We start from the raw sequence: 27,448 nt of genomic DNA, 5'->3' as shown, positions 1-27,448 counted from the left end.
TACCATGTCTGTGAGGTATTTATTAACCACAAACAAGTAAATAAACAGGACTCAAAATAATCTCTGCCCTTATTTTATAACAATCATTAAAAGAAAACATATTAGAACGGTTTGTCGAAGGACTAAAATATAAACTTTAGAAAAACATTTTCCCAACAAGAAAGGAATGCCTCAATAGCTTATAGTGCTGTCAGTTACACTATCCTAGCACTGCTGAATACTCAGGAGCAATCAAAGTGCAGATGGAAACGTTGCTGAAGTCCTGAAATTGCAAAATAAATCCATTAAAAAATATTGCACTTCAAACTCGCCAGCCTGTAAACGTAAAGCGCCCCTAGTATGGCTGTTTTGGCTTTACACAATATCACAAGACAGACTTGTACAGAATCATAGATAAAGATTATTAGTAAAGCAACTAATGTTCCATGTACAAAAAATAAAAACTACGAAATGTGCCGTTTCAGACAAACACCGCCCTACAAACAACACACGTGCATCATTCTGCAGATAAAGGCATTTGGTTTGAACATAAACAATCTCAAGGGAATAAAGGAAAACAAATGTTCGGCTGGAGAATTCGAGGTGATTTACCCTTTATAGCAAGATATTTGGCAAAAAAAATGCAAATGTCCTAGCAGCTTCGATAAATGAAGGGTGTTTCTATATAATTATTAAATAAATAGAAGAGGTTCACCAAGTCAATCTCAAGTATATAGCACAGGATAATTTACGTTACAGCTTTAGCAGTCCTTACGCTCACGCTTGCTAAACATCACAAATCACAGTAAGAACACAGGAAGGCCCTTATAATAATCTGGCTGGGTCTTCGTTAAAACTAAAGTCACACACTAACGACAGGTGATCGGAGGGATAATTGAAAGAAGGGAGTCTGTTGGGCCCAATCTGCTCTTCAGTTGGCAGACCTAAAGCAGCGTTTACCCTCAAGGCATGCTGGGAGTACCAGATGTAATCCAGAGTGTGGCATGACTCTCCTGTAGTGCGGATCTTCCACGTAGTGTAGGGTGGTTCGGATTCGCCATCTTCACTCAGTAACTTGTAGGCGCTGTTTAGGTTCAAGCTGGAGGAGGCAAATCTTTTGTACACTTCCTCTGTAGGGTCTGCATTGAAGTCTCCACAAATAATGAGTGGAACTGTGGCACCCTGGGTAATCGATTCTAGGTTGTCTAGTAGGTCAGAGCCTTGTGCCAGCCTAAACCTCTCCCATCCCGTCCGTGCCTTTAGATGGGTGACCGCAAAGCACAGTTGCCTTCCAGTTTCACAGCACTGCAGGGTCTCGGCAATGGCCACCTGGTTGGTCTTTAAGGTTCTGGCCGACAGCCTGATTTTGGCACTGTTAACCAGCTGGAATCTATCCTGCAGGAAGAACAAGGCACAGCCATCTGGCCCATTGTTGTGTTCCACATCAAGGCAGGGAGACCATGGTTTGGCCAAGAAAGTGCACTGGTAGCCCAATCTGCTCAGTATAGGCTGGAAGGTATCAAAGTAGTGATCTACTTCCTGCAGACACAATACATCAGGCTGGTACATCAGGATTTCCTCCAGGATCAAGTATTTCCTTTCCTCCCACTTCAAGGCCTCCATAGGGCACATTATAAAGTTGTCTTTGCCTTCACCAAGAGCTTAAAGAAAAAAAAAAGAAAATCCAAATTAATTTGAATAATAACATTTGTTTCAGCTGTATATTTAGTAATAACCCCAGTGGATTATAGCAGAGCTGTGACCTAGGGATGGCCGAGTCATTTTGTCCGACGCATTGTATTTTTGGAGCTAGTTAATCCCTATGAGATCATGCAGAAATATAACAAAGTGGGGTCTGTATTTTTGGATGCTGCAACTTCAGCGATATGGGTGCCGGCCAACTCGCCCAATCAGGATGCACATATCACGTATACAAGCACACACACATGATCACAGCTGCCAGTAGAGGCTGCACCCTGCAGGCAATAGCAAACTAATGTTGTTGTTCTACAAATGTGGATATAGAGTGTGTGTGTGTGACAGGACAGGAGCACCAGGTATACATTTTTTTAATTAACTCCCTGACAGGATAGAATTAAAGAGTAAATATACAGAAATAAAACAGGAATAATAGGAGAATTGACAGTCCATACAGCATATAAATATGCAACATGTTGTTGTGTTATTTGCCCAGATATGAATAAGCGCCTGACATCATTACTGGTCCTTTCTCACATCTTTTCAGTCACCTACAGCTCACGTATCTCTAGATTTATGTGCAGTGAAAATGAATTGTGCTCCCACCAAGACAAGCAAGGCTGCTAAGTATTCTGCTCATTACCTTGTGCCAGAATGTTCCACTGCATCACTCGAAATGTGCGTGGCTGCTGGCTGCTTGACTCGCTCCTCAGGCTGAAAAAGTCTCGGTGGAGCCGGGCCGGCCGGTCTTGCAGGGCCACTTGGCACTCATCCAGAAGCTCCTTGGGATCCAGAGGCTCAGACTGGTCATGCTGGGAGGCTTCCAGTAACTCCTGGGACACAGCGGCACTACTGCTAAGCGTCTTGGCAAGAGCGCTGTACAGTCTGCTGGTGCTGTTTCCCATGGAACAAACTGCAGAGGAGAGAGGTAGTGAAGAGTTAATTTGCTATTCAAAAGGATGTCATTACATGTCACATAATACATATGGGACCTATTGCACTGCTACCCCTAACAGTATCACTAAACCCTAACAATGAACACAGCTAATAGGGTTGTGGTTGCCTTGGACTGGTACAGAAGCACCAAACATAATGTATAACATTTCTAGCTACTTCTTTAGTTACGCTTTAGTTCTTCTTTAATGATTGGAGCAGGGAAAGAGAACCTACTAAGGGCAGAGACGCACGTGGAGATTCAGTCGCCCGGTGACAAATCACCTCTTCTTTGGGTGACTAATCTCCCCGAAATGCACTTGGATCGCTTTGTTTTCCGAAGTCACCCAAAGTTGCCTCACGAGGAAACTTCAGGCAACTTTGGAAAACGAAGCGCCACGGGTGCCATGCCTCAGGCGATTTTTCATTCTAGCAGGTCGGAAGACAGGGGGAAGCAGTTTGGGGAGATCAGTTGCACCAAAGAAGAGGTGATTAGTCGCCAGGCAACTAAATCTCCCTCGAATCTCCCAGTGTGACCTTACCCTAAAAGGTACTGGAGGCACTGGCCTAATTCACACATATTAGTAAAGTAATCGTCATCATCATCATCTTGTCAATATGTTACACAGCATTTTTTATTAATGTAGAACAAGCAGGGTCTTACAATATGGTTTGGACTGGGATTCACAATAGGCCCTGGCATTTCAAGTACACAGAGGCCAAAACAGCCCCCACCAACCCAATAAATAGTGACTGTCTATGGCATCTTACAGCATTTGCATTTTGGATAATAGGACAGGATCAGAAGGCCCTGCTCACAAGAGTTTACAATCTCTAAGGGGCTAATCTAATATGTAGCTAGAAATAGATTTGCTTCTGACTCATTATTCGACTATCTGCCCCACACAAACAGATCTACTTCTAGCCAGTTACACACAGTCGCTAATCTCCGTGGGAAGCACAAGGCAATAAACAGGAAGTTCACCTTTACATGAGTATGTAACATATTTGTCCATTCTTAGAAACGTTTCAATTATTATTTTTATTTTAATCGCATTGCTATTCTGTTTCTTTTCAGCGTGATATGGATCTGGTTTTTGGGGTCAATGACAATGAATTTAATTGTTTATCTTTAAACAGACCCCATTTCTTATTCATCTTCCATTAGAGACCGGGACCCTCTCTCGGCTTTCCAAGTCATTCCCTGCAGCCCTCCACAATCTCACACACAGTGTAGAACATCTCCACAGATTCCTCTACTGGCCCTGCACCCAGCTCTGATCACCAGCAAGGTCTGCAACTGTCATATATAAGATACATAAAGCTGTTGAAAGATAATACAAAAATATCAGAAAATACCATTGCACTGGAGGCTGATGCTAAGACATTTGAACTACGTTTGAGTAAATGCAGCACAAGACTATTTCCGGCACCTACACAATTCAAACGTTTTACCACAAACAATTTATACTGAAACCAATGCAATCATATTTTCTGACATTTTATGCTGATAGAATAGCTCATTCTAAGCAACTTTTCGATTGGTTCTGATTTTTTCTTTTTTATCGTTTTTTAAATTATTTGCCTTCTTCTTCTGACCCTTTCAGAAAAGTATAAAAGTACAGGTATGAGATCCGTTATCCAGAAAGCTTTGAATTACGGCAAGGCCATCTCCCATAGACTCAGTTTTATCCAAATTTGATAAAATTTTTTAAAAATGATTTCCTTTTTCTCTGTAGTAATAAAACAGTAGCTTGTACTTGATCCAAACTAAGATATAATTAATCCTTATTGGAAGTAAAACCAGCCTATTGGGTTTATTGAATGTCAGCATGTTTTTAGTAGACAAGCTATGAAGATCCAAATTACAAAAAGATCAAACTATCTGGAAAGCCCTAGGTGCTGAGCATTCTGGATAACAGGTCCCATACCTGTATATTGAGATAATAATCTAGAGACATGGCCTGGTTGCTGTTTTTGTAAGTAAGGAAAAGCCTTCCCCATATTTTAGTTTGGGAGCACAAGCAGGCTGACCTACAGACCTACTAATCTCTAGAGTGTAGATGAAGCACATAATTGTAAATGAGTATGTGACCCACTTGTGATTAAGCAGTAGGTGAGACACGTCTTTAGCAGATTACACCTTGTCTTTATAAGAGGAAGGTCAGTCTCCCTGAAGCTACAAGAGAAAGTGAGGTCACAAATTGATGTTTAGGGTCAGGGCACACACTCAGATTCGGGAGATTAGTCGCCTGCCGACAAATTTCCTCTTCTTCAGGGCGACTAATATCCCTGAAGGCAACTACGGGCGACTTCAGAAGAGGAAGTGCTCCGAGTGCCATCCTGCCAGCGATTTAGATTCTAGCCAATGGGAGGCAGTTCGGGGAGATTAGTCACCCAGAAGAAGAGGCAATTTATCACCAGGCCCCTAAATCTCCCCGAATCTAAGCGTGTGTCTCTGCCCTAAGGGCCAATATTGATCACAAAAGGGAAAATCTACCATCTATTTGCTTTTTATCCTTTTATCTTTATAGTAAAGCTCTGCACGACAACACAAGTAGGAACTGCCATATTATTCCATGCTGTTTTAATAAGTGTCTGTTACTCTCTTGACGCACATTACTACAAATTATTTTTCCGTGAGACTGTAGGATAGAACAAAGTGAATATGTGGATGTATTTAGTGACAAGCAACTGGCTGCCCAAAATATTGCTGAACTACAACTCCCAGAAGCATCTTGCCAGCAGCTTTGGTTTCGCAACCTCTCGTGTGGTTGCTAATGGCGGTTACACCTGTATTTTCACATGTCGCTGGGGTGGTGTAGAGTAGATGGCAGAAAGTGAATGAGCTGGAAAGGGAAGATTTGCCTTAAAGGGGTTGGTCACCTCTGAGTAAACTTTTATTATGATGTAGAGTGATATTCTGAGATAATTTGTAATTGCTTTTCATTTTTAATTTTTTTGTGGTTTTTGAGTTATTTAGCTTTTTATCCAGCAGCTCTCCAGTTTGCAATGTTTAGCAATCTGGTTGCTAGGATTCAAATGACCATGATGTATTGACTTGAATAAGAGACTGGAATATGAATAGAAAGACGAGTAATAAAAAGTAGCAATAACAATAAATGTGTAGCCTTACAGAGCATTTGTTTTTTTTATGGGGTCGGTGACCCTCATTTGAAAGCTGGAAAGAGTCAGAAGAAGAAGGCAAAAAATTCAAAACCTATAAAAAATAAATAATGAAGACCAAAAAAAGATGCTTAGAATTGGCCATTCTAGAACACATTACGGGGCACATTTACTTAGGGTCGAATCTCGAGGGTTAATATTACACCTTGTCTTTATAAGAGGAAGGTCAGTCTCCCTGAAGCTACAAGAGAAAGTGAGGTCACAAATTGATGTTTAGGGTCAGGGCACACACTCAGATTCGGGAGATTAGTCGCCTGCCGACAAATTTCCTCTTCTTCAGGGCGACTAATATCCCTGAAGGCAACTACGGGCGACTTCAGAAGAGGAAGTGCTCCGAGTGCCATCCTGCCAGCGATTTAGATTCTAGCTAATGGGAGGCAGTTCGGGGAGATTAGTCACCCAGAACAAGAGGCAATTTATCACCAGGCCCCTAAATCTCCCCGAATCTAAGCGTGTGTCTCTGCCCTAAGGGCCAATATTGATCACAAAAGGGAAAATCTACCATCTATTTGCTTTTTATCCTTTTATCTTTATAGTAAAGCTCTGCACGGCAACACAAGTAGGAGCTGCCATATTATTCCATGCTGTTTTAATAAGTGTCTGTTACTCTCTTGATGCACATTACTACAAATTAGCTGGAAAGAGTCAGAAGAAGAAGGCAAAGAATTCAAAACCTATAAAAAATAAATAATGAAGACCAAAAAAAGATGCTTAGAATTGGCCATTCTAGAACACATTACGGGGCACATTTACTTAGGGTCAAATATCGAGGGTTAATTAACAAATATCGAAGTCGAAGGATTTAGCGCTATTCGTTCGATCGAACGATTCAAAGGATTTTAATCCATCGATCGAACGATTTTCCTTCGATCACAAATTGGCTAGAAAGCCTATGGGGACCTTCCCCATAGGCTAACATTGAGGTTCGGTAGGTTTTAGGTGGCGAAGTAGGGGGTCAAAGTTTTTTTTAAAGAGACAGTACTTCGACTAAAAGATTTTTAGTTCGAAACGTGGTCGAAGGTCGAAGTAGCCAATGCGATGGTCGAAGTAGCCAAAAAAATACTTCTAAATTCAAAGTATTTTTTATTCTATTCCTTCACTCGAGCTAAGTAAATGTGCCCCTACGAGTTAACTCAAAGGTGAATCGACCCATTAAGTGCATTGAGCAGAAGACACGGGTGCCTGTGTAGTACATTGATTATTAATAGAGCTGCTAACAGAAGAGATGACTCAGAGTTAAGTCAGCCAGTGTGCATGCCATTCAGAACAAGGTAACAGGCAGTCAGTACTACAGCCCCCACATTACAATGGATTTACAGTTTTAGTCGAGCTAAAGACACAGTCAGTCATTGAGAACAAACAGGATGATCAGACTCCTACCTCTCGCTGACAGGTATCCCTGCTCCAACAAGCCCATGGTGTACGTGAGCTGTGCATCCATTCTACCTGCGTCTCACCTGTGCTTCCCTCTCAGCACTTCTGCTCAGGCACATGGCAGTATATAAGCCTGTCTGCCAGTATATAAGCCTGTCTGCCTATAAGCCTGTCTGACCCCACATACAGACAGAAGAAGCCACGTCACAGTCAAGGGCATTGGGACATCTCTGAATGTAAATGCCGCACATAGTTACAACTTTCCTCATACAATTTGAATGTGAAACTACAGCAACTTACATTCACACACATTTAATTAAGTCTTTTAGCTAAAATCCATTTCCCCAGCAGCAGCATTCGAACATTAAAGGAATAAGAAAAAGCAAAGACTTTGGAGATGCGAGACATATAAATATACGCAAAGTAAATATTTATTAGTGGCAACATGACTATTGCTTCCCCTCCCTCCCAGGAGACATTACACAGTGACATTTCACTAGTTCCCCCTCCCCTGCTGTATATTTCATCATCAATTCCTGTATATGCTCCTTTCACAGGACACACTGTACAGACCTGAAAGGGCAGAAATAAAACCACTTCCTGTCCCCAGCAGCTGCTCACACACTAAGGTGATGGCTCTGCTATTATGTGTCGGGACTAAGGTTGCCACCTGGCCGGTGTTTTACTGGCCTGGCAGGTAAAAATTATGGTTGATCCCAATGTTATTAATAGAGGAAAAGGTATTTTTTTTTCCAGAAAAGGTGGCAACCCTACTCGGGACTTAAAGGCGTGGTTCACCTTTAAAGGAATTGTTCAGTATAAAAATAAAAACAGGGTAAATAGGCTGTGCAAAATAGAAAATGTTTCTAAAATAGTTAGTTAGCCAAAAATGTTATTTATAAAGACTGAAGTGACTGGATGTCTAACAGAACACTACTTCCTGCTTTGCAGCTCTCTTGGTTTCCAAGGATTGGTTTTCCAGGCAGTAACCAATCAGAGACTTGAAGGGGGGCCACATGGTTCATATCTGTTGCTTTTGAATCTGAGCTGAATGATGAGGATCAATTACAAACTCACTGAACAGAAATGTACCATGTGGCCCGCCTTCAAGTCGCTGACTAACTCAGAGCTAGAGAGCTGAAAAGCAGGAAGTTGTGTTCTGGCTATTATGTTACACATCCAGTCACTCCAGCCTTTATACATTACAATTTTGGCTAACTAACTATATTAGAAACATTTTCTATTTTGCACAGCCTATTTACACAGTTTTTATTTTTATACTGAACAATTCCTTTAAAGGTGAACCAAGCCTTTAAGTCCCGACTAGGGTTGCCACCTTTTCTGGAAAAAAATACCAGGCTTCCTATATATTTATCTTTTTTCCTCTATATTAGAGGAACTATATTAGAAACATTTTTTATTTTGCACAGCCTATCTTTTTACACTGAACTGTTCCTTTAAGTTAACTTTTATTATGTTATAGAATGACCAATTCTAAGTGTACAAGCCGGACGGGATTTATAGTGGATGGCAGATATGTATCCCCGGTTTTTAGGTTCTGAGCCATCCATTTAAGAATGTTCCCTTTAAGAAACACCAGAGAGTTAAGCAGCCAGAAGGTGGGCTGGACAGCCAAGGGGTGTTTAAGGGAATCAGCAGCAGGTGTGCAGTGTGTGAGAGAAGGAGCTGCACAGGAGGGCTGGGCTGTTGGGTTGGAATGGCTGTATTTTCAGAGACCTGTGGGGCCTGATAGCCAGGTGGATATTTTCCTGGTGTTTTCCTCACAGACCAAGCCTGGATAGTACCTTGGGGTTACTGGAAACTTAAAAACGCTGAAGTAAGCTATTTTGTTTATTGCTGGACTTTATGCTGCTGGAAGCTCTTTGTTTTCAAAATAAACGGACTGTTTTTCTTTTCACTTTGGAGTGGCCTGCATTTATGCTAACAATCCCGCTGTGATCCCCCCAAACTTCACAACTGGTGCTCGGATGCGGGCAGGCACTACCAAAGAAAAAAAAAAGAAAAAGTTTTTTTTCCTGAAAACTGACATTTAAAGAGACAGTAACCTATTTTTGCTAAAAATGGAGGAACTGTTGCAGCAAATGTCTCGCGCTACAGTGCAGCTTCAGCAGAGCATGGTCGTGCAGCAACAGGCTACAGAGGTGCAGCAGCAGGCTATAGAGGCCCAGCAAAAGAGCCTGGAGGCTCAAGTATTGGCTTTGCGAGAGTCTGTAAATTTACAAGTAACTGCCTTACACGAAGCTACCATTAACCACCAGCACTCCACAGATGCTCAATTATTGGCGTTGCGAGAGTCTGCAACTTCACAGGCAACTGCCTTACAAGAGGCTACAATTAATCAAGCCAAGGTGTTGGCTGAGGCTGTCCAGCAGTTTGCTACTGGACGTGAGTCCATTGTCATGGCCCAGGGGAACCCGGTAACCACCCGGGCAAGTTATTTTCTCCAAAAGCTGAGTCCCACGGATGATGTGGAGGCTTTTCTTACCACCTTTGAGAGGACTGCAGAGCGAGAAGGGTGGCCCCGAGATAAATGGGCCGGCCTAATAGCTCCATTTCTGTCTGGCGATCCACAAAAGGCGTATTACGATCTTAACCCAGATGACGCCATGAATTATGATCGGCTAAAAGCAGAGATCCTGGCCCGCCTAGGGGTAACCACTGCAGTAAGAGCTCAGAGGGTACACAAGTGGAAGTATCAAACTAAACTACCGCCTAGATCACAGATGCATGACCTTATCCATTTGGTTACCAAGTGGTTGCAACCCGAGGATCTGAATGGACCCCAAATTGTGGAGCGGGTTGTGACAGATCGTTATCTTCGGTCCCTCCCTGTTGACCTGCAGCGTTGGGTGAATCATGGGGACCCCAAAACTGCGGATCAGCTGGTCGAAATGGTTGAGAGGTACACGGCTACCGAGGAACTACTTGCTCCCACCGGTCATCGACCGTTCACCAGCTCACGTCCAGAGAAATCTACGCCAGCCCGGAAAAGTTCCCCGCAGAGTCCTAGGCTCAGTGTGAAAGAAAGTGGAGACGTGTCACCCCCTGCCCGACAAGGGGTACCCACAGATACCTCTTCACCCTGGAAGGGGGGGAATGTGCAATGTTGGAGGTGTCAAACCTGGGGCCACACTAGAGCACAATGCCCATTGAAGGACGAGCCCATGGAGTGTGGGGCTCTCCAGCAACTGTCCTGTTATGCCCACAAAGTTTGCACTGCATGCCCTGACTCAGTTGAGAGGCAGTTTGAGTGCACTGTCTACATTAATCAGGTTCCAGTCAAGGCTCTCTTGGATTCGGGGAGCATGGTGACCCTGGTATTGGACAGTGTTATTGGCAAATTTGAACCAGTGTCCAAGTCACTCCGGGTAATTTGCATTCACGGAGATACCCGGTCTTACCCGCTAGTCCCAGTGACCATCACTGTTGATGGGGAATCCGTGGTGCATGAGGTGGCAGTGGTGAGTAAACTGCTACACCCCGTTATTGTGGGGCGTGACTTTCCAAAGTTCTGGGAATTATGGGACAGTATGGAGAAGAAAACCACTGACTTGAGGGTGGGGGTGGGTTCCCAAAACCCAAGGGGTTCTGAAAATGATATAATGCATGAATGTAAAAATGATATTGTGTCACAGCCCCAAACTCTGGAAAAGGGTAATAAGGTAATTGAGGATCCTGGTCAGAGGCCCGAGCCATCCTCTGAGGGGGGGGATTTCTTCCCATTACAGGTAATGCTTGGGGAGGATGATGAGGATGATTCATTAAGTCCCGTATCTCCTGATATAGATGTGTCAAGGGGAGCCTTTAGCACTGCCCAGATGCAGGATCCTACCTTGGTTAATGCCCGAGAACAAGTGGTTGTGATAAATGGGGTCGCCCAAGAACCAGGTGCAGAGAAGCGTTGGCCGCACTTCGCTGTAAATGGCGATCTACTCTATAGAGTCACCAAGGTCCGTGAGGAGGTGGTGGAACAACTGTTAGTTCCAAAGCCATACAGACGAATGGTACTTGACCTGGCGCATGATGATGCACTGGGTGGACACTTGGGGGCAGAGAAGACCGAAGCAAGAATCACAGATCGTTTTTTCTGGCCAGGTTTAAAATCCGAGGTAAAAACTTACTGTGCATCCTGTCCCACCTGCCAGTTAACGGCTCCGGCTTCTCATTTTCGCAGCCCCTTGGTGCCTTTACCCATTATTGAAGTACCATTCGAACGTATAGCAATGGACTTGGTAGGCCCCCTGGTAAAATCTTCCCGAGGGCATCAGTATATCTTGGTAATCCTTGATTATGCCACCCGATACCCGGAAGCTATTCCCTTAAGGAATGCCACATCTAAAGCCATTGCCCATGAGCTGTTTCTGATGTTTTCAAGGACAGGGTTTCCCAAGGAGATACTCACTGACCAGGGTACCCCATTTATGTCAAAGGTGATGTCAGGTGTGTGCAAATTGTTCCAGATAAAGCAGTTACGTACGTCTGTCTACCATCCTCAGACAGATGGCTTAGTGGAACGGTTTAATAAGACCTTAAAAACCATGCTTAAGCGAGTGGTACAAAAAGATGGTAAGGATTGGGATTGTCTGTTACCTGCTCTTTTATTCGCAATTCGGGAGGTGCCTCAGGCATCCACAGGGTTCTCTCCCTTTGAGTTAGTGAACGGGCGCAGGCCAAGGGGACTGCTTGATATTGTAAAGGAGGCTTGGGAGAGTGAAGCTACACCCCACAAAAGTGTTTTGGAGTATATCTCTAAAATGAGGGAAAGGATCGCTGGAGTGATGCCACTGGTTAAGGAACACTTGCAAAGTGCCCAAGAAGCTCAGCGCCGGTATACAACCGGTCCACTAAGGTGAGGCAATTTCAGGTGGGAGATAGAGTAGCAGTGTTGATCCCCACTGTAGAGAGCAAATTCTTGGCCAGATGGCAGGGCCCATTTGAAATTGTAGAAAAAGTGAGTGAGGTAAACTATAAGGTTCACCAACCTGGTAAGAGAAAGCCCTACCAAATCTATCACATCAATTTGTTAAAGCATTGGAAGGATAGAGAACCAGTTTCAGCACTGGCTAGTGGGAAACTTGAGTCTCAGGTTGGTGCTGACAATGTCCTGGTAGCTACAGCATTGTCAAAAGCCCAGACCCAGCAAGTTAGGGAGTTTCTGCAGAGAAACAAAGATATTTTCTCTGATTTGCCTGGGATCGCTAATGTCATAGAGCATGACGTAATTACAGAGCCGGGAGTAAAGGTGTGTCTCAAACCTTACCGCATTCCAGAAGCTCGCCGGAAGGCTGTCTCAGAGGAGGTAAAAAAAAATGCTGGAGTTAGGGGTTATTGAAGAATCACAGAGTGAATGGTCAAGCCCCATTGTGTTGGTACCCAAGCCCAACGGTACTCTGCGATTCTGCAATGATTTCAGAAAACTCAATGAAATTTCCAAATTTGATGCCTATCCTATGCCCCGGGTAGATGAACTTATAGAGAGGTTAGGTCCTGCCCGTTATATTACCACTTTAGACCTCACCAAGGGGTACTGGCAAATACCCCTAACCCAGACGGCAAAAGAGAAAACAGCATTCTCCACTCCAGATGGCCATTTTCAATATAAAAGAATGCCCTTTGGTTTACAAACTGCCCCAGCTACGTTTCAAAGGGCAATGGACAAGCTTTTGAGGTCCCATCAGAGGTACACATCCGTTTACCTGGATGACATTGTCATCTTTAGTAGGGACTGGGAGTCCCATTTGCCTAAAGTCCAGGCAGTTCTTGACTCCCTGAGAAATGGTGGGTTCACAGTGAATCCTGAAAAGTGTGCCATAGGGATGGAAGAGGCAAGATACCTTGGGTACATTGTAGGTAGAGGGCTAGTAAAACCCCAGCTAAATAAGGTAGATGCTGTCCAGAACTGGCCCCGCCCTAAAACAAAGAAACAGGTACGAGCATTCCTGGGAATGATTGGGTACTACCGTAGGTTTGTCCCCAACTTTGCCACAGTAGCAACCCCATTGACTGACCTGACCAAAGGTCGAAAGTCAGTCATAGTTGAGTGGAACATGGATGCTGAAAAGGCATTCCTCGAACTCAAGTCCGCTCTTTGTCAGCACCCCATTTTGGTGGCACCAGATTTCTCAAAGGAATTTATTGTTCAGACGGATGCTTCAGACGTAGGTCTGGGAGCTGTCCTATCACAGGTCATTAATGGGGAAGAGCATCCCGTAGTGTTTCTCAGTAGAAAGCTGACTGCAGTGGAGAAAAACTATGCAATAGTTGAGCGAGAATGCCTAGCCATTAAATGGGCCTTGGACTCCCTCCGTTATTACCTTTTAGGTAGGAGATTCCGTCTGATCTCTGATCATGCCCCACTCACCTGGATGAAACAGAAAAAAGGGGCAAACGCCAGGGTAACCCGATGGTTCCTGGCACTCCAGGAGTTCAAATATACTGTAGAGCACAGACCCGGGAAACAGCATATGAATGCGGATGCTCTGTCCCGAGTCCATTGTCTAGGCTCTACTAGTGCCTCCACCTCCCCTGGGTTGAGGCAGAGGGGGGGGGATATGTACAAGCCGGACGGGATTTATAGTGGATGGCAGATATGTATCCCCGGTTTTTAGGTTCTGAGCCATCCATTTAAGAATGTTCCCTTTAAGAAACACCAGAGAGTTAAGCAGCCAGAAGGTGGGCTGGACAGCCAAGGGGTGTTTAAGGGAATCAGCAGCAGGTGTGCAGTGTGTGAGAGAAGGAGCTGCACAGGAGGGCTGGGCTGTTGGGTTGGAATGGCTGTATTTTCAGAGACCTGTGGGGCCTGATAGCCAGGTGGATATTTTCCTGGTGTTTTCCTCACAGACCAAGCCTGGATAGTACCTTGGGGGTACTGGAAACTTAAAAACGCTGAAGTAAGCTATTTTGTTTATTGCTGGACTTTATGCTGCTGGAAGCTCTTTGTTTTCAAAATAAACGGACTGTTTTTCTTTTCACTTTGGAGTGGCCTGCATTTATGCTAACAATCCCGCTGTGATCCCCCCAAACTTCACATAAGCAACTGTTCAACTGGTTTTCATAATTAATTTTTTTATAGTTTTATAATTATTTTGCCTTTTTCTTCGGACTCTTTCCAGCTTTCAAATGAGGGTCGCTGACCCCATCTAAAATGCTCTGTAAGACTACAAATATATTGTTATTGCTGCTTTTTATTACTCAATGTTCTGTTCAATCCCTCTCCTATTCATATTCAAATGGTCGCTAGGGTAGTTTGGACCCTAGTTACCAGATTGCTTAGAATGCAAATGAAACAGCAGCTGAATAAAAAGCTAAATAACTCAAATACCTTAAAAAATAAAAATGACAACCAATTGCAAATTGTCTCAGAATATCACTCTCTGCATCATACTAAAAGTTAACCCAAAGGTTAAAGGAAAACTATACCCCCAAAATGAATACTTAAGCAACAGATAGTTTATATCAAATTGAATGACATATTAAAGAATCTTACCAAACTGGAATATATATTTACATAAATATTGCCCTTTTACATCTCTTGCCTTGAACCACCATTTCGTGACTCTATCTGTGCTGCCTCAGAGATCACCTGACCAGAAATACTACAACACTAACTGTAACAGGAAGAAGTGAGGAAGCAAAAGGCAGATCTCTGTCTGTTAATTGGCTCATGTGACCTTACATGTGGTTTGTATGTGTACAAAGTGAATCTTACGATCTCAGGGGGCGGCCCTTATTTTTTAAAATGGCAATTTTCTATTTATGATTACCCAATGGCACATACTACTAAAATAGTATAGTATTATGATAATGGTTCATTTACATGAAGCAGGGTTTTACACATGAGCTGTTTTACTCAGTATCTTTTAATAGAGACCTACATTGTTTGGGGGGTATAGTTTTCCTTTAATAAACCCTTTAAAGGAACAGTAACACCAAAAAATTAAAGCGTTTTAAAGTAGTGAAAATATATGTACCGTTGTTCTAAACTGGTACATCTGATGTGTTTGCTTTAGAAACACTACTATATAGCTGCTGTGTAGCCATGGGGCAGCCATTCAAACACAGGATTCACAGTAGATAACAGATAAGCTCTGTTGAATTTCATTGCATATTACAGAGCTTATCTTTTGTGCTATGTAAACCTGAGCCTTTTCTAGCTTTGAATGGCTGCCCCCATGGCTACACAGCTGCTTATTTATATAAACTATTGTAGCGTTTATGAAGCAAACCCATGCAGGGCTAAACTATTGTAGCGTTTATGAAGCACACCCATGCAGGGCTACATTTTCATTATTTTAAAACACTAATTTTTTTGGTGTTACTGTGCCTGTAAGAGTTCAAGCTGCTTTTGTGCTACACAGGAGTGGTATATTTTGACTATGATTCACTACATTCTGAGTAATAAGACACTTTTGTAAATAGACAAGTAGATGCCATATTGTTCATTAGTTGCTCAGTTGAGTATAGAGTAGTAGATCTGTCTCTGGTTGTGTAAAGCATTGGATGGTATTTGTAAGTGATCTGTATCTGATGTGTATACCCTTCCCCTGTTATATTAATTAAAGAAGATGTGTTAGCTTAGTCTTAAATACAGGTATGAGACCTGATATCCAGAATGCTCGGGCCTAGGGTTTTCTGGATAACAGATCTTTTCATACCGTAAGTCTACTAGAAAATCATTTAAACATTAAATAAACCCAATAGGCTGGTTTTGCTTCCAATAAAGATTAATTATATCTTTGGATCAAGTACAAGCTACTGTTTTATTATTACAGAGAAAAGGGAAATCATTTTTAAGCATTTGGATAAAATGGAATTTATGAGAGACAGCCTTTCTGTAATTCGGAGCTTTCTGGATAATTGGTTTCTGGATAACGCACCCCATACCCGTATTGTGATATGTGTTTGCGGGCGTTCATTGGACAGGTAGGCACTGGCTTTATGTCTAAGTGACAATTATAAGGATATATATTCCAGCTTATTCACAAAATAATTTAAACATATATAAAACATATCAGACAAAGAAAACAGTAATAAAAATGGCACATTATGACGTAATTTGTTATAATCAGTACCTCTATGACCCTGTTATAAATTATGAGGATATTCTAAGTTATATTGGAGTTATATGAACTCAGCCTGTGGCCTCTTGTTTGTATATGGCCATGAAACTCTTCAATTACTTCTAATATCCTTATATTTTATGGCAGGGGACGTTCCCAATTTATAGATAATGTAGCAACTAAAGGGTTATTTGCAGTTGATAAGGAACTCTGTGATGATATAAAAGGAACAAAGCTAAATATCACTCATTTGCAATGACAGCATTTTAAATTTGCTGTTGGGTACCTGGCCATTGGCTTGCCCCCATACAGGGCTGATAAGCTGTTGAATCACTCAGGAGGGGCAGAGTCAGCAGTTATTATCAGTCCGTGGCAGTTTGAAGCTAAATAACCTGCTGACTAGCAGCGACAGGCTTAATTATAGATCACTGCATGACTTACGAAGGTGACTTTGTACATAACAAGCAGAGCCCTAGAGTTTAGCAAATGCTGTACATTATCCTGGCTGCATTCTTGGTCCCTGAAATGAGCCTGAATAATGTGTCTGGCACCAGAGAATGCCAATGAAGGGCAATGGAAGTGATGAGTACAGCATGCAGATTAGTCAGCAATGCAGTTTTGCTACCACAATCAGGGAGAGGAATGTGTGTCCCACAGATATTGCCTTCTAATACAGGAGACATCTCCTAATATGGAGAGTATACAAGTCCATGTACATAGGGAAATAAGTGGATTGTGTAGATTGCTACAAATAGGCTTTGTTGTTCTATATCAGACAAGTAGTTTATTAGCTGCTCATAGGAAAGAGCTTGCCTATGTTTATCTACCAGCACTCACGTCTTCACTTATCAGTATGTAACATCTGTTCTATTAGTGCCTATTCTTCCTAACAATGTCCCGTATTTACAATTTAACAAGGCTATAGCTGTTGCACATAAAAAGAGTTAAAGCCAAAGAATATGTTCCACGATCTCCCCCAGTTCCCCAAGAAAACCTGAGCTAACAAACAGAGAATGTGCCTAGGAGAGTGAAGCAGACATAACATTAGGAGGGCAAGCTGGGCTGAACGAACAACTGGTTACTGCAAATTGTACATATAATTATATAAGCCTGAGACAAGATCCATTTGTTTAACTGTAACACTCTGCACCACTGCTGCAATAGTGAACGAGAGACACATGCCTGCCCTAAGCACAGCTAAAGGACTCTCAGTCTGTGGATTATTTTGGGTTTATAGAAGCACACACCTCCTCTTGCCCTTGGATGTGGAGTTAAGGACAGGGCATGGTTGTTATTAAATATGTCTGCAGCCATTAGAAGAAGCAGTACGCAGATCTCTGTGCTGAATATATACACCAGCCTCACCCACCAGCACTGCCCTCACAGGTTCCCTATGCAGGTTGCCAACATCTTTTGCCCCCTTGGGCACAGCTGTGCTGGGATACGCACCTGTGAAAAGCAATTTATTCTGCCAGCCTACTGAACGCTGCTGTCTGGTAATGGGCACATCCATGAAATAGAAACTTCACGTCACGTGAGGAGGACGGGCATGGAAATGCAGACAGCGGCACCTACTGGAATGACTGCACATTCTGTATAGTATATGCCAAGCAGTATTTATTCAATTATACAGAACAGTCCCATATATACAACTACGTGTTGCCTCTATAGCAAATAAACAAATGCAACTTTAAGGGGGTTATTTATTAAAGGTTAAGTTGTATTCAAGTTTGAGGGTATTTTTCAGTTAAAACTTGAATTTTTGGGTTAAAGAGATTTATTATACACAGAAGATAGCTTGAATCCGAAAATACTCCAGCTAAAACCAGTCGAGGTCATGTAGAAGTCAACAGCAGAGGTCCCTTGAACCATTTGGAGAGGTTTGTAGCCTTCATGATGTTTGAGTTTTTTTTCAGTGGGTTTTGCTCAAGAACTCGATTAATTCAGTGATTTCACCGAAAACATGATCAATTCAAGTATTCAAGTTTTTCACCCCGAATCCATGATTCGAGTTTTTTCCATTTGAGTTTTTTTTTATAAATCAGAAAACATTCAAGTTGTGAGTTTATTCCAGTTATAAACAAAAAAAACCTCACAAACCTCTAAAACTCTACTTTTGATAAATAACCCCCTAAATTGAATCCGTCACTGGGGTTTACGGTCATGATTGACAGAGACCATATTGTTATCAATATGAAAAGAAAGGAAGTTTATGTTGGCTGCACAGCCCATAATTCTGGATATGTGATTGTTGGCATGTAGTCAGTAATCACATGGCCAGTCCCATTCATGTGATAGATGAGCCTTGGGTGACTGGTCAGTTAAGACAGGGGACTGTGTGCCACTGCTATTCTGACAAGCCAATGGTCATAACTGGTAAGTTGGGTCATCAGCTGATCAAGACTGGTCAAGAAATAGTGCAATGTGGCCACATGGGGTCTCTCCAGCCCTAGATTCCTGAAATGTTGGTTAGAATATATATATATATATATATATATATATATATATATATATATATATATATATATATATATATAATGTATAGCAAAAGGCTGGCACACTCAGGGTTTGTATATTATGCAAAAAAGAAGAGTTTATTTGATGTTTCGGTGCCCTTTATCAAGCCAAAAATACTATATATGGCTTAATATACGCCTCATTGCTTGCCCGAAACAAAGCCTGTAACTTTATTTTTTCACTCAATACACTTTTCCAATTTGTTAGTGCTGCCTCGGTGTGTTTTTTGCATGCAGGAGGAGAGTATTGGCAGTATCACCTTAAAGGAGTTGTTCAGTGTAAAAATAAAAACTGGGTAAATAGATAGGCTGTGCAAAATAAAAAATGTGTCTAATATAGTTAGTTAGCCAAAAATGTAATATATAAAGGCTGGAGTGACTGGATGTCCAATATAATAGCCAGAACACTACTTCCTGCTTTTCAGCTCTCTTGGTTTACACTGACTGGGTACCCTGGCTACCAGACAGTAACCAATCAGAGACTTGAGGGGGGGGGGGCACATGGATCATATCTGTTGCTTTTGAATCTGAGCTGAATGCTGAGGATCAATTGCAAACTCACTGAACAGAAATGTCCCATGTGGCCCCCCTTCAAGTCACTGACTAACTCAGAGTTATAGAGCTGAAAAGCAGGAAGTTGGATTCTGGCTGTTTTATTAGACATCTGTTCACTCCAGCCTTTATATATTACATTTTTGGCTAACTAACTATATTAGAAACATTTTTTATTTTGCACAGCCTATCTATTAACACAGTTTTTATTTTCACACTGAACTGTTCCTTTAAGGGCGTGCAACACTACGCTCTAACTTTATTATTGAGCGTGCTGCTACAGGTTGTGTTTATTTATATATATATATATATATATATATATATATATATATATGTATATAAAAAACAAGGGAAAGTTGTGCTAACCACTATTTTTTACAAAATACATATAGACAAATACAAGAGTCCTCTGCACTCAACCCATTGATGAGTTGAGTGCAGAGGACTCTTGTATTTGTCTATATATTTATATATATTTATATATATATATATATATATATATATATATATATATATATATATATATATATATATATATATATATATATATATTAATCAGAGTGTGATAAAGTGGTGTGCTGGCAGATATTCACAAATCTCTGGGTACAGTCTATAACAACTCTCTAAATGTCAAGAGAGAATATTCCTATGGTCAAGGGCACATGGAGCATTGGCTCCGCCTCTCTCGTTCTGTGTATTTTTTCCAGGCTGAGAAAAGCAGATCCGCTCCTTGCCCCGTCTCCATAGATGCAAACAAATTCCAGTTGCATGCAGTCACATGCTGTGGAGCAGAGGTCACCCCGAAAAAGCCTGTTTTTGTGTATTTCAGCTGACCTCTGCCCTGCTGCGTCTCGTCTATCACACGGAGAGGTTCTGCTTCTCTCAGCCTGAAAAAATATGCAGGCTGAAAGCTTAAGCTGGCCATAGACGCAAAGATCAGATCGTACAAATCATTTCCCATCTCCAGACCTGCCACTAACCATTCTGATCAAATAAAGTACAGAACAGATCAGCCGATGTTCTGCCCCTGACAGCAATCGTATGAAAGTTATGTCCGACCAAACCCAGTGACAGTCTCCCACTGAAAATCGTATGATCGGCAATACACGCAGAGATATTACCCGCAGCCGACAGAAATCTTTTAGCCTGTCTGATCGACCAAACGACCGGTCTCCGCCGGACAAAAATGTCGGGACTCTCCACACACGGTCCAAAAATCATACGAATTCTCGATTCATACGATCAAATCTTTGCGTCTATGGCCAGCTTTATACTCCTTGTGCCCCAGCCTAATAAAGTGATTGTAAAGGATATATTAGGTAGATAATAATAACTTTGCACTCAATTATGGCCGTTTATTTGTGACTCATAGAAAACAAACCCTTAGATTGGAACGGAATACATTAGCGTTTACCAATAAATTGACTCACACACATATCTCTGTTTCCTTCCGATCTGCTCCAAGCTGATATAAATAGTGCTATAAATGGCCAACAACACCCTAATTAAAGCATTTGCATGTATTGTTCACAGACAACAGCTTGGCACCAGCAAGGTGAAGCTATATATAATTACAGGGGATGATTATAATAGTCAGAGTTCAAAGAAACCACATGACAAACAACAAGCAAACTGCCTACCTGTCACATTCCTCATACTCACCAGTAAGTTATGACCCATATAATCTGCACATTCTGCCTTACAAAGGTTACACGTTAACTCCAGTGCTGGCAGTTTCACACACACACCGCCAGTTAGAAAAAATAAAATATAGCTACATCTTTAGGTGTCAGCAGTTTTAGTTGTGAGCGCCCAGTTTTCATGGTGTGTTTGTTATTCTTTATAGAACATAATCATTTGGGATATAGCAGTATCCAATATCACTAATGCACATGCAGCACATTTGTTTTCCCATAAAATGAACAAAATAACAGATGCCATGCAATAAGATCTTTAGATCAAAGTCTAACCTATCAAGCCCACTCTTAGGCCTTAAAGATGTTGTTCACCTTTAGGGTAAAATCGTTAGCGGGATAGCACTCGTGGCTCTATGTTTTCTGAAGTCGCCCAAAGTTGCCTCACGAGGAAACTTCGGAAAACGAAGTGCCGCTAGTGCTACCTGCTAGCGATTTTTCATTCTAGCCCACGGGAAGGCAGTTTGGGGAGATTGTCGCCCTGAAAAAGAGATTAGTTGTCGAGGCGACTGTAAGGATACAAATGTATTGTTACTGCTGTTTTTTTTTTTTTCTTAATACTTATCATTCTTTTTAGGCCCTCTCCTATTCATATTCCAGTCTCATATGCAAATCAATGCATGGTTGCTAGGGTAGATTGGACCTGAAATTGCAAACTGGAGAGCTACTGAATAAAAAGTTAAATAACTCAAAAGCCACAAATGATTAAAAATGAAACGGAATTGCAAATTGTCATAGACATCATACTAAAAGTTAATTTAAAGGTGATCAACCTCTTTAATGCAGTACAAGTATAGGATGCACGTCAGGCAGTCAATACTGTTATGATCATCGTTATGATATCTGCACAATGGTTACATTGGGAAAATCTGTGAACAAGCATAGGAAGATGGCAGTTCAATCTCTCATGCTTGTATGGCCTTGTGGTGGATTTAAGCCCGAAATGCGAGGTTTTGCATTGCTCAACGAAATCAGCCATTTTCCTAGCCTTATGTTCAGCTCTGAGGCAAGTGCCAATTAATAGCTGTGTTTGGAGGCCATGCCCGCCCAACATAAGATATAAACACCTAAACATTAACTATCTGTGTATCTGTATAGTTAATCATGTCTGCATTTCAGTCCCTAGCTGGTTGCTGGGATCAGCCGTAACAATACTAACATATCTGCTAAGTTCAAAAGGTCACCAAAATATAAAAGCTTATAAATGAACCTCCGATTTAAAGAACGGTAAAACCAAAAAATTTCAATGTTTTAAGTGTACTGTTGCCCTTCACTAGTAAAACCGATATGTTTGCTTCAGAAACACAACTATAGTTTATATAAACAAGCTGCTGTGCAGCCATGGGGGCAGCCGTTCAAACACAGGTACAATAACAGATAAGTTCTGAGGAATTCCATTGTTTACTACAATTCTACAATTATTGGTTATCTGCTGTGTATCTCTATTCCTTTTTCAGCTTGAATATCTGGCCCATGGCTACACAGCAGCTTGTTGATATAAACTATAGTCGAGTTTCTGAAGCAAACATAACAGCTTTACCTGTGCAGCATGACAGTCCATTTTATTTTCATTATTTTAAAAGACTTTAATTTTTAGGTGATACTGTTCCTTTAAGGCACCTGGGGTTTAGTCAGTCCAGTGCCAGCGAGTAAGTACCACTCAACACAGACATCAGCAAGGCTAGGGTGCTCTTTTGGCTTATGCAAGCATTAACACTGCGGCCAAATTCTTAGAAATGAGACAACATAAAGAGAATAGCTGTAGGTGACTTTCTATTAGGGGATTCATCAGTGCTGTGTTGAATGGGTTGTAGCGAGTAAGTAGTTGGATTGGATGCAGCGTAAACAAAGAGGAAAAAACTCTACTTGGGGACGATGTAAATGGATTCAACACCAAGGGGCAGATTCACTAAGGGTCGAATTTCGAAGTTAAAAATACTTCGAAATTCGACCCTCGAATTGAAATCCTTCGACTTCGAATATCGAAGTCGAAGGATTTAGCGCTAATCCTTCGATCGATCGATCGATCGAAGGATTTTTCGTTCGATCGAACGATTAAATCCTTCGAATCGAACGATTCGAACGATTTTAATCCAACGATCGAAGGAAAATCCTTCGATCAAAAAAAGGTTAGCAAGCCTATGGGGACCTTCCCCATAGGCTAACATTGACTTCGGTAGCTTTTATCTGCCGAAGTAGGGGGTCGAAGTTTTTTTTAAAGGGAAAGTACTTCGACTATCGAATGGTCGAATGATTTTTCGTTCGAATCGTTCGATTTCGTTCGAATTCGAACGAATTTAACCAATTCGATGGTCGAAGTACCCAAAAAATACTTCGAAATTCAAATTTTTTTCATTCGAATCCTTCACTCGAAGTTAGTGAATCGGCCCCCAAGTAATTTAAGCATAGTAAACAGTGTCCTTCATTTCAATTATATATTTATAAATAACAGCTTGTAGTGCAGCCTGAGCAGGAAGATTTACTAAACTGGTTGAGCAAAGTGAATCCAGACTGAACCATCTCAAGGACCCATTTATTGCAGAGATTGCAGTCCTTACACCTGTTCAGGTTGGCTTAAAGGGGTAGTAAACTGAAACAATGTGGGGCTCATTTACCCAAACTTTCCAGATCACTGCAGTGGAAGCGCAATTGCATGTTTTGACAGCCGCATCACCTCCTTGCAACCACAGTTACACTGGAATTCTGGTTAAAAGCATGCCGACTTGTACACATAAATGAGCCCTTTTAGAAGAAGTCAGATCTGCTCCAGCCAAGACTTTGATTCACAGTGCTGTTAATAATATACATGTAAAAAAAAAAAACAGAAATCTGCAAGGTATTGTGGGAGATGGAGTTTGGACAGAGAAGAGCTAAATACTGTAATAGTGCTCAATGGTACAAGTATTCCGAACTAGCAGTGCATAAAAAAAAAAAAATTAAATGCCAATTAAACCCAACAGGCTTGTTCTGCCATCACTATAAGAATTAATTGGATCTTAGCTGGGATCAGGTACAAAATACTGTTTTATTATTGCAAAGAAAAAGGAAATTTTTTTTTTACTTTTTAATTATTTTGATAAAATACAGTTTATGGGAAACAGCCGTTCCGTAGTTTGGAGCTTTGTGGATATCGGGTTTGCGGATAACAGATCCCATACCTGTACTAACTTTTATATTTTAGCTTACCTCTACCTTACCTAAACACAAAATCTTTTTTAAATAGCCAAAAAGAGAAAAAAAAAAGTACCAGTTGTTTTACATTTAATTATACCAGAAGCTGTATATCATGACCTGGATGAATGAAAATGTTCATAGACATTTAACTTTAAATAGCAGACTGTTTCTTTTAAAAACTGTAGTGGAATATCACTGCTCAGAGCTGCTCCTCCAACTGCCCCAGTAGGGAACATAAGCAGTCACCTAGAGACCTGACAAACAGACACAAGCAGTTATATTGATCCCAACTAAAATATAATTAATCCTTATTAAGGTATTAAGGACTTAAGGTATGAAGATCCAAATTACGAAAAGATCCATTATCTGGAAAAAAAACCCATTTACCGAGCATTCTGTATGACAGGTCCCATACCTGTATAACTATATGTCTCAAGGTGGGCATGTCAGTGAAAGTTCCGATTGTTTTGTGACCTAGCACGGACATCACTGATTGATATCTGGCAGAAAATCGGGCAGAGATTTATTGGACAGGCTTAAAAATCCAGTGGGAGTGAGAACTGATGATGCGCTCTCAATCTGAAAGTCTGGCCCTAGGTAAACAATCTGTTTGTTCAGCGTTCTTGCCAAATGAGCAGATCTTTTAAAGTATATCCAGAACTGTTGGATAGAGGACTGTATCTGCTAGTCGATGAGGTCCTCGCTCCAATGGCTCCTATCCCCACCACTATAATCTGATTGTTTGGCCCTAGGGCCAACAATATTGTCCAATTCAGCTGGACATATCAGGGAAAAGATCTGAACCTTTGCTGAGCTCCACCACACAAGCGGATCTTATAGTGTATGGCCAGCTTTAGTGGTCTCTGGGGATCTTAAGGTGGCCATATAATATTGTACTAAACAAATTGTACGATTTTCGGTGCATGTATGGTGGGAGACAAGCCGGCCGATATCGGCATAACACTTGGATATTGGTCGGCTCGTCGATAGTGCGGGTCGGTTGGGCGCCTTTGAAGGAACCCAAACATCAGCCACTGTTGATCAGATACAGGTAGAATTGTATTGTTTCTACCTGTATATATATCTATTCAGCTGTACACGTGTGTGTTGAAACAAATGATCTTTCCAGGAAAGATCGTAACTGTAATGTCTATGGCCACCTATAAGGACCAAGTCGGCATCTTATCGGGCCGTGTGCAGAGCCCTCTGACAGGCTTTCCCGATTGATTTTTGGCTAGGGTAAAAAATCCCGTTGCATCTGTCATTTTTCGACTGCCCTTTTGGCCTCCGTTCTGATCCGATCATTGGCCGATATCACCCACTTCGATGTGAGCATACCGGGGAGAGTTTGGCAACATGGCAGAACGAGCGGATCTCCCTGTGTATGGCCACCATTAGCCAAGAGAGAGACAGACAGACAAACTGAGTGCATCACATGGCATCACTGGAACCACATCATCAGTGGCTGGAATATTCATTTCAGTCTCCTCTCCTTTTAAAGGCGTTGAAGGAAATAAGCCAACTAGCAGGTGTGTGATTGTGTTTATGAAGCAGCAATTCAATGTCCAACATGACTCTTCTACTCACCAGTTCTAGAGGCCGATCTAGCCGCTGTCCCTGTAGTCGCACTTGCTGCTGTGGCTGCCGCTGCGGAACTATTATGTCCTGCTCCCGGGGCTTCCCCGATCCAGCCAGCAAGACTGTGGCAGCAGCTGAGCCCAAACAGGGGCCCCTGTCCTGGAGTCGGGATGGCTCTCCTCCTGACTGGCGACTGCTGGCGCAAAGAAGATGCGCACGGGACTAACGCGTCTCTTAGCGCCGAAGACAGTCTGCTCGCCGGGCTTTGATACATCACGCGGTGCGTTGGTTTGAGGAAGGATAAATGAAGGGTCACTATTCTAAGGGGAGATCTAAGAATACCATAAGCACAGCAAACTGTCCGGGATGGCAACACTGAGAACTACAGATGTGGGACTTCTCCTCTCTTACCGGCTCTTACATCAGCGCACCGGTGACGTCAGCAACTCCAACCCTTGGGAAGGGCGAACAGCGACGCGGGGGTGTTTCTCAGTTGGCAGCTTATGAATGCGACAACGAGTTACATAATTCACAGCGTGACATACACCCCTTCCCCGCTTTTCCAAGTGATGGTAGCGGCCAGTATTGGGTTTCCCTGTGCAGTAAGCACAATGGGATCACTGAAAGCGACGAGAAGCGGGGGGGGGGGGGGGGAGGTTAGAGCTATTTTAATGTGCAGGGAGTGGCTTCTATAACTAGACTCACAAGCGGGAGGGTTCGCTTCATTGTTGCTAAGCCCCCACATATGACATCACGTTTATGACTGCGTGTTTCTGTGAGGGCAGGAAGGTTCAGTCTACACAACTTGTCTTGTGCCCTGTCTCCACAAATTCTCTCTTCTTTACTCAGGCTGCCTGTCTGTTCTGTCACTACCTTTCTCTCTGCTCCACTTCTGTTGCTTTTCTTAACCAGGTTGTCACGGAAAAAAATAGCTGCCCACCCCTATATTTTAATCTTCCCTACCATCGTTTTCCCTGTAGAATCAGGAGACCTTATCTTCTCACTTGGTCTTAAATATCACTTATATCACTTATATCCATGACATCCATATATATAGTGAATAAAGTACCCCCTCTTGTAAAATATAAGGATATTATAAGTTACCGTGGAGTTTCACGACTGTATGGCCGAGTGTTTTTATACAGGTCATGGAACTCCGAGGTAACTTCTAATATCCTCATATTTTGCAACTGGGGGTACTTTATTTATTATAATACACAAGTTTCAGTGAGTCGTGTGACAGAAATTACATCAGAACTCACCGTTTATAACTGATGACATCAGAACTCGTTTATAAGGATATCATTTACAAGATATGGCTTTTGTGTATTATATATATATATTTAGACACCTCTTGGTTTAACACTGACATTCAGACTTGCCAGGTTTATTTTGGTACTTAGTGTATCCCTGAGGGCCTAGCTGATTCTGCCCTTCCATTACTTGTTAACAGTTGGTGCAGATCAAGGTGTGTGGGGAGCTGGATCTTTTTGTGCACTAGCAATGTGCCCACTTTGGCTTTAAGAATTTCAGCATTTCAGCAAGTAAAGGTGGCCATACACTGGCAGATTTAAGCTGCCACTGTTGGTCCTTTAAACAGATTCGGCAGCTTATCTGCCCATGTGTGGGGGCTCCCAAGGGTCCTCCCGATCTAGCAGGCCAAGTTTGATTTTTTACTGTGATC

At 42.0% G+C, this 27,448-nt stretch overlaps 1 protein-coding gene across 3 annotated transcripts; it reads right to left on the bottom strand.

Annotated features, from left to right (window-relative positions):
* On the bottom strand, window positions 1-26,369 carry noct.L (nocturnin L homeolog). 3 transcript variants are annotated; one of them, NM_001085812.1, is given in 3 exon segments: window positions 1-1,640; window positions 2,321-2,590; window positions 7,177-7,272. In NM_001085812.1, coding segments are annotated over 3 exon segments (1,167 nt in total). In that variant the 5' UTR covers window positions 7,238-7,272; the 3' UTR covers window positions 1-804.
* Window positions 26,370-27,448: the final 1,079 nt, after the last annotated feature.

Source organism: Xenopus laevis, chromosome 1L, assembly GCF_017654675.1.
Source record: "Xenopus laevis strain J_2021 chromosome 1L, Xenopus_laevis_v10.1, whole genome shotgun sequence".
Classification (NCBI taxonomy): domain Eukaryota; kingdom Metazoa; phylum Chordata; class Amphibia; order Anura; family Pipidae; genus Xenopus; species Xenopus laevis.
This window is presented reverse-complemented; position numbering and strand designations above follow the sequence as displayed.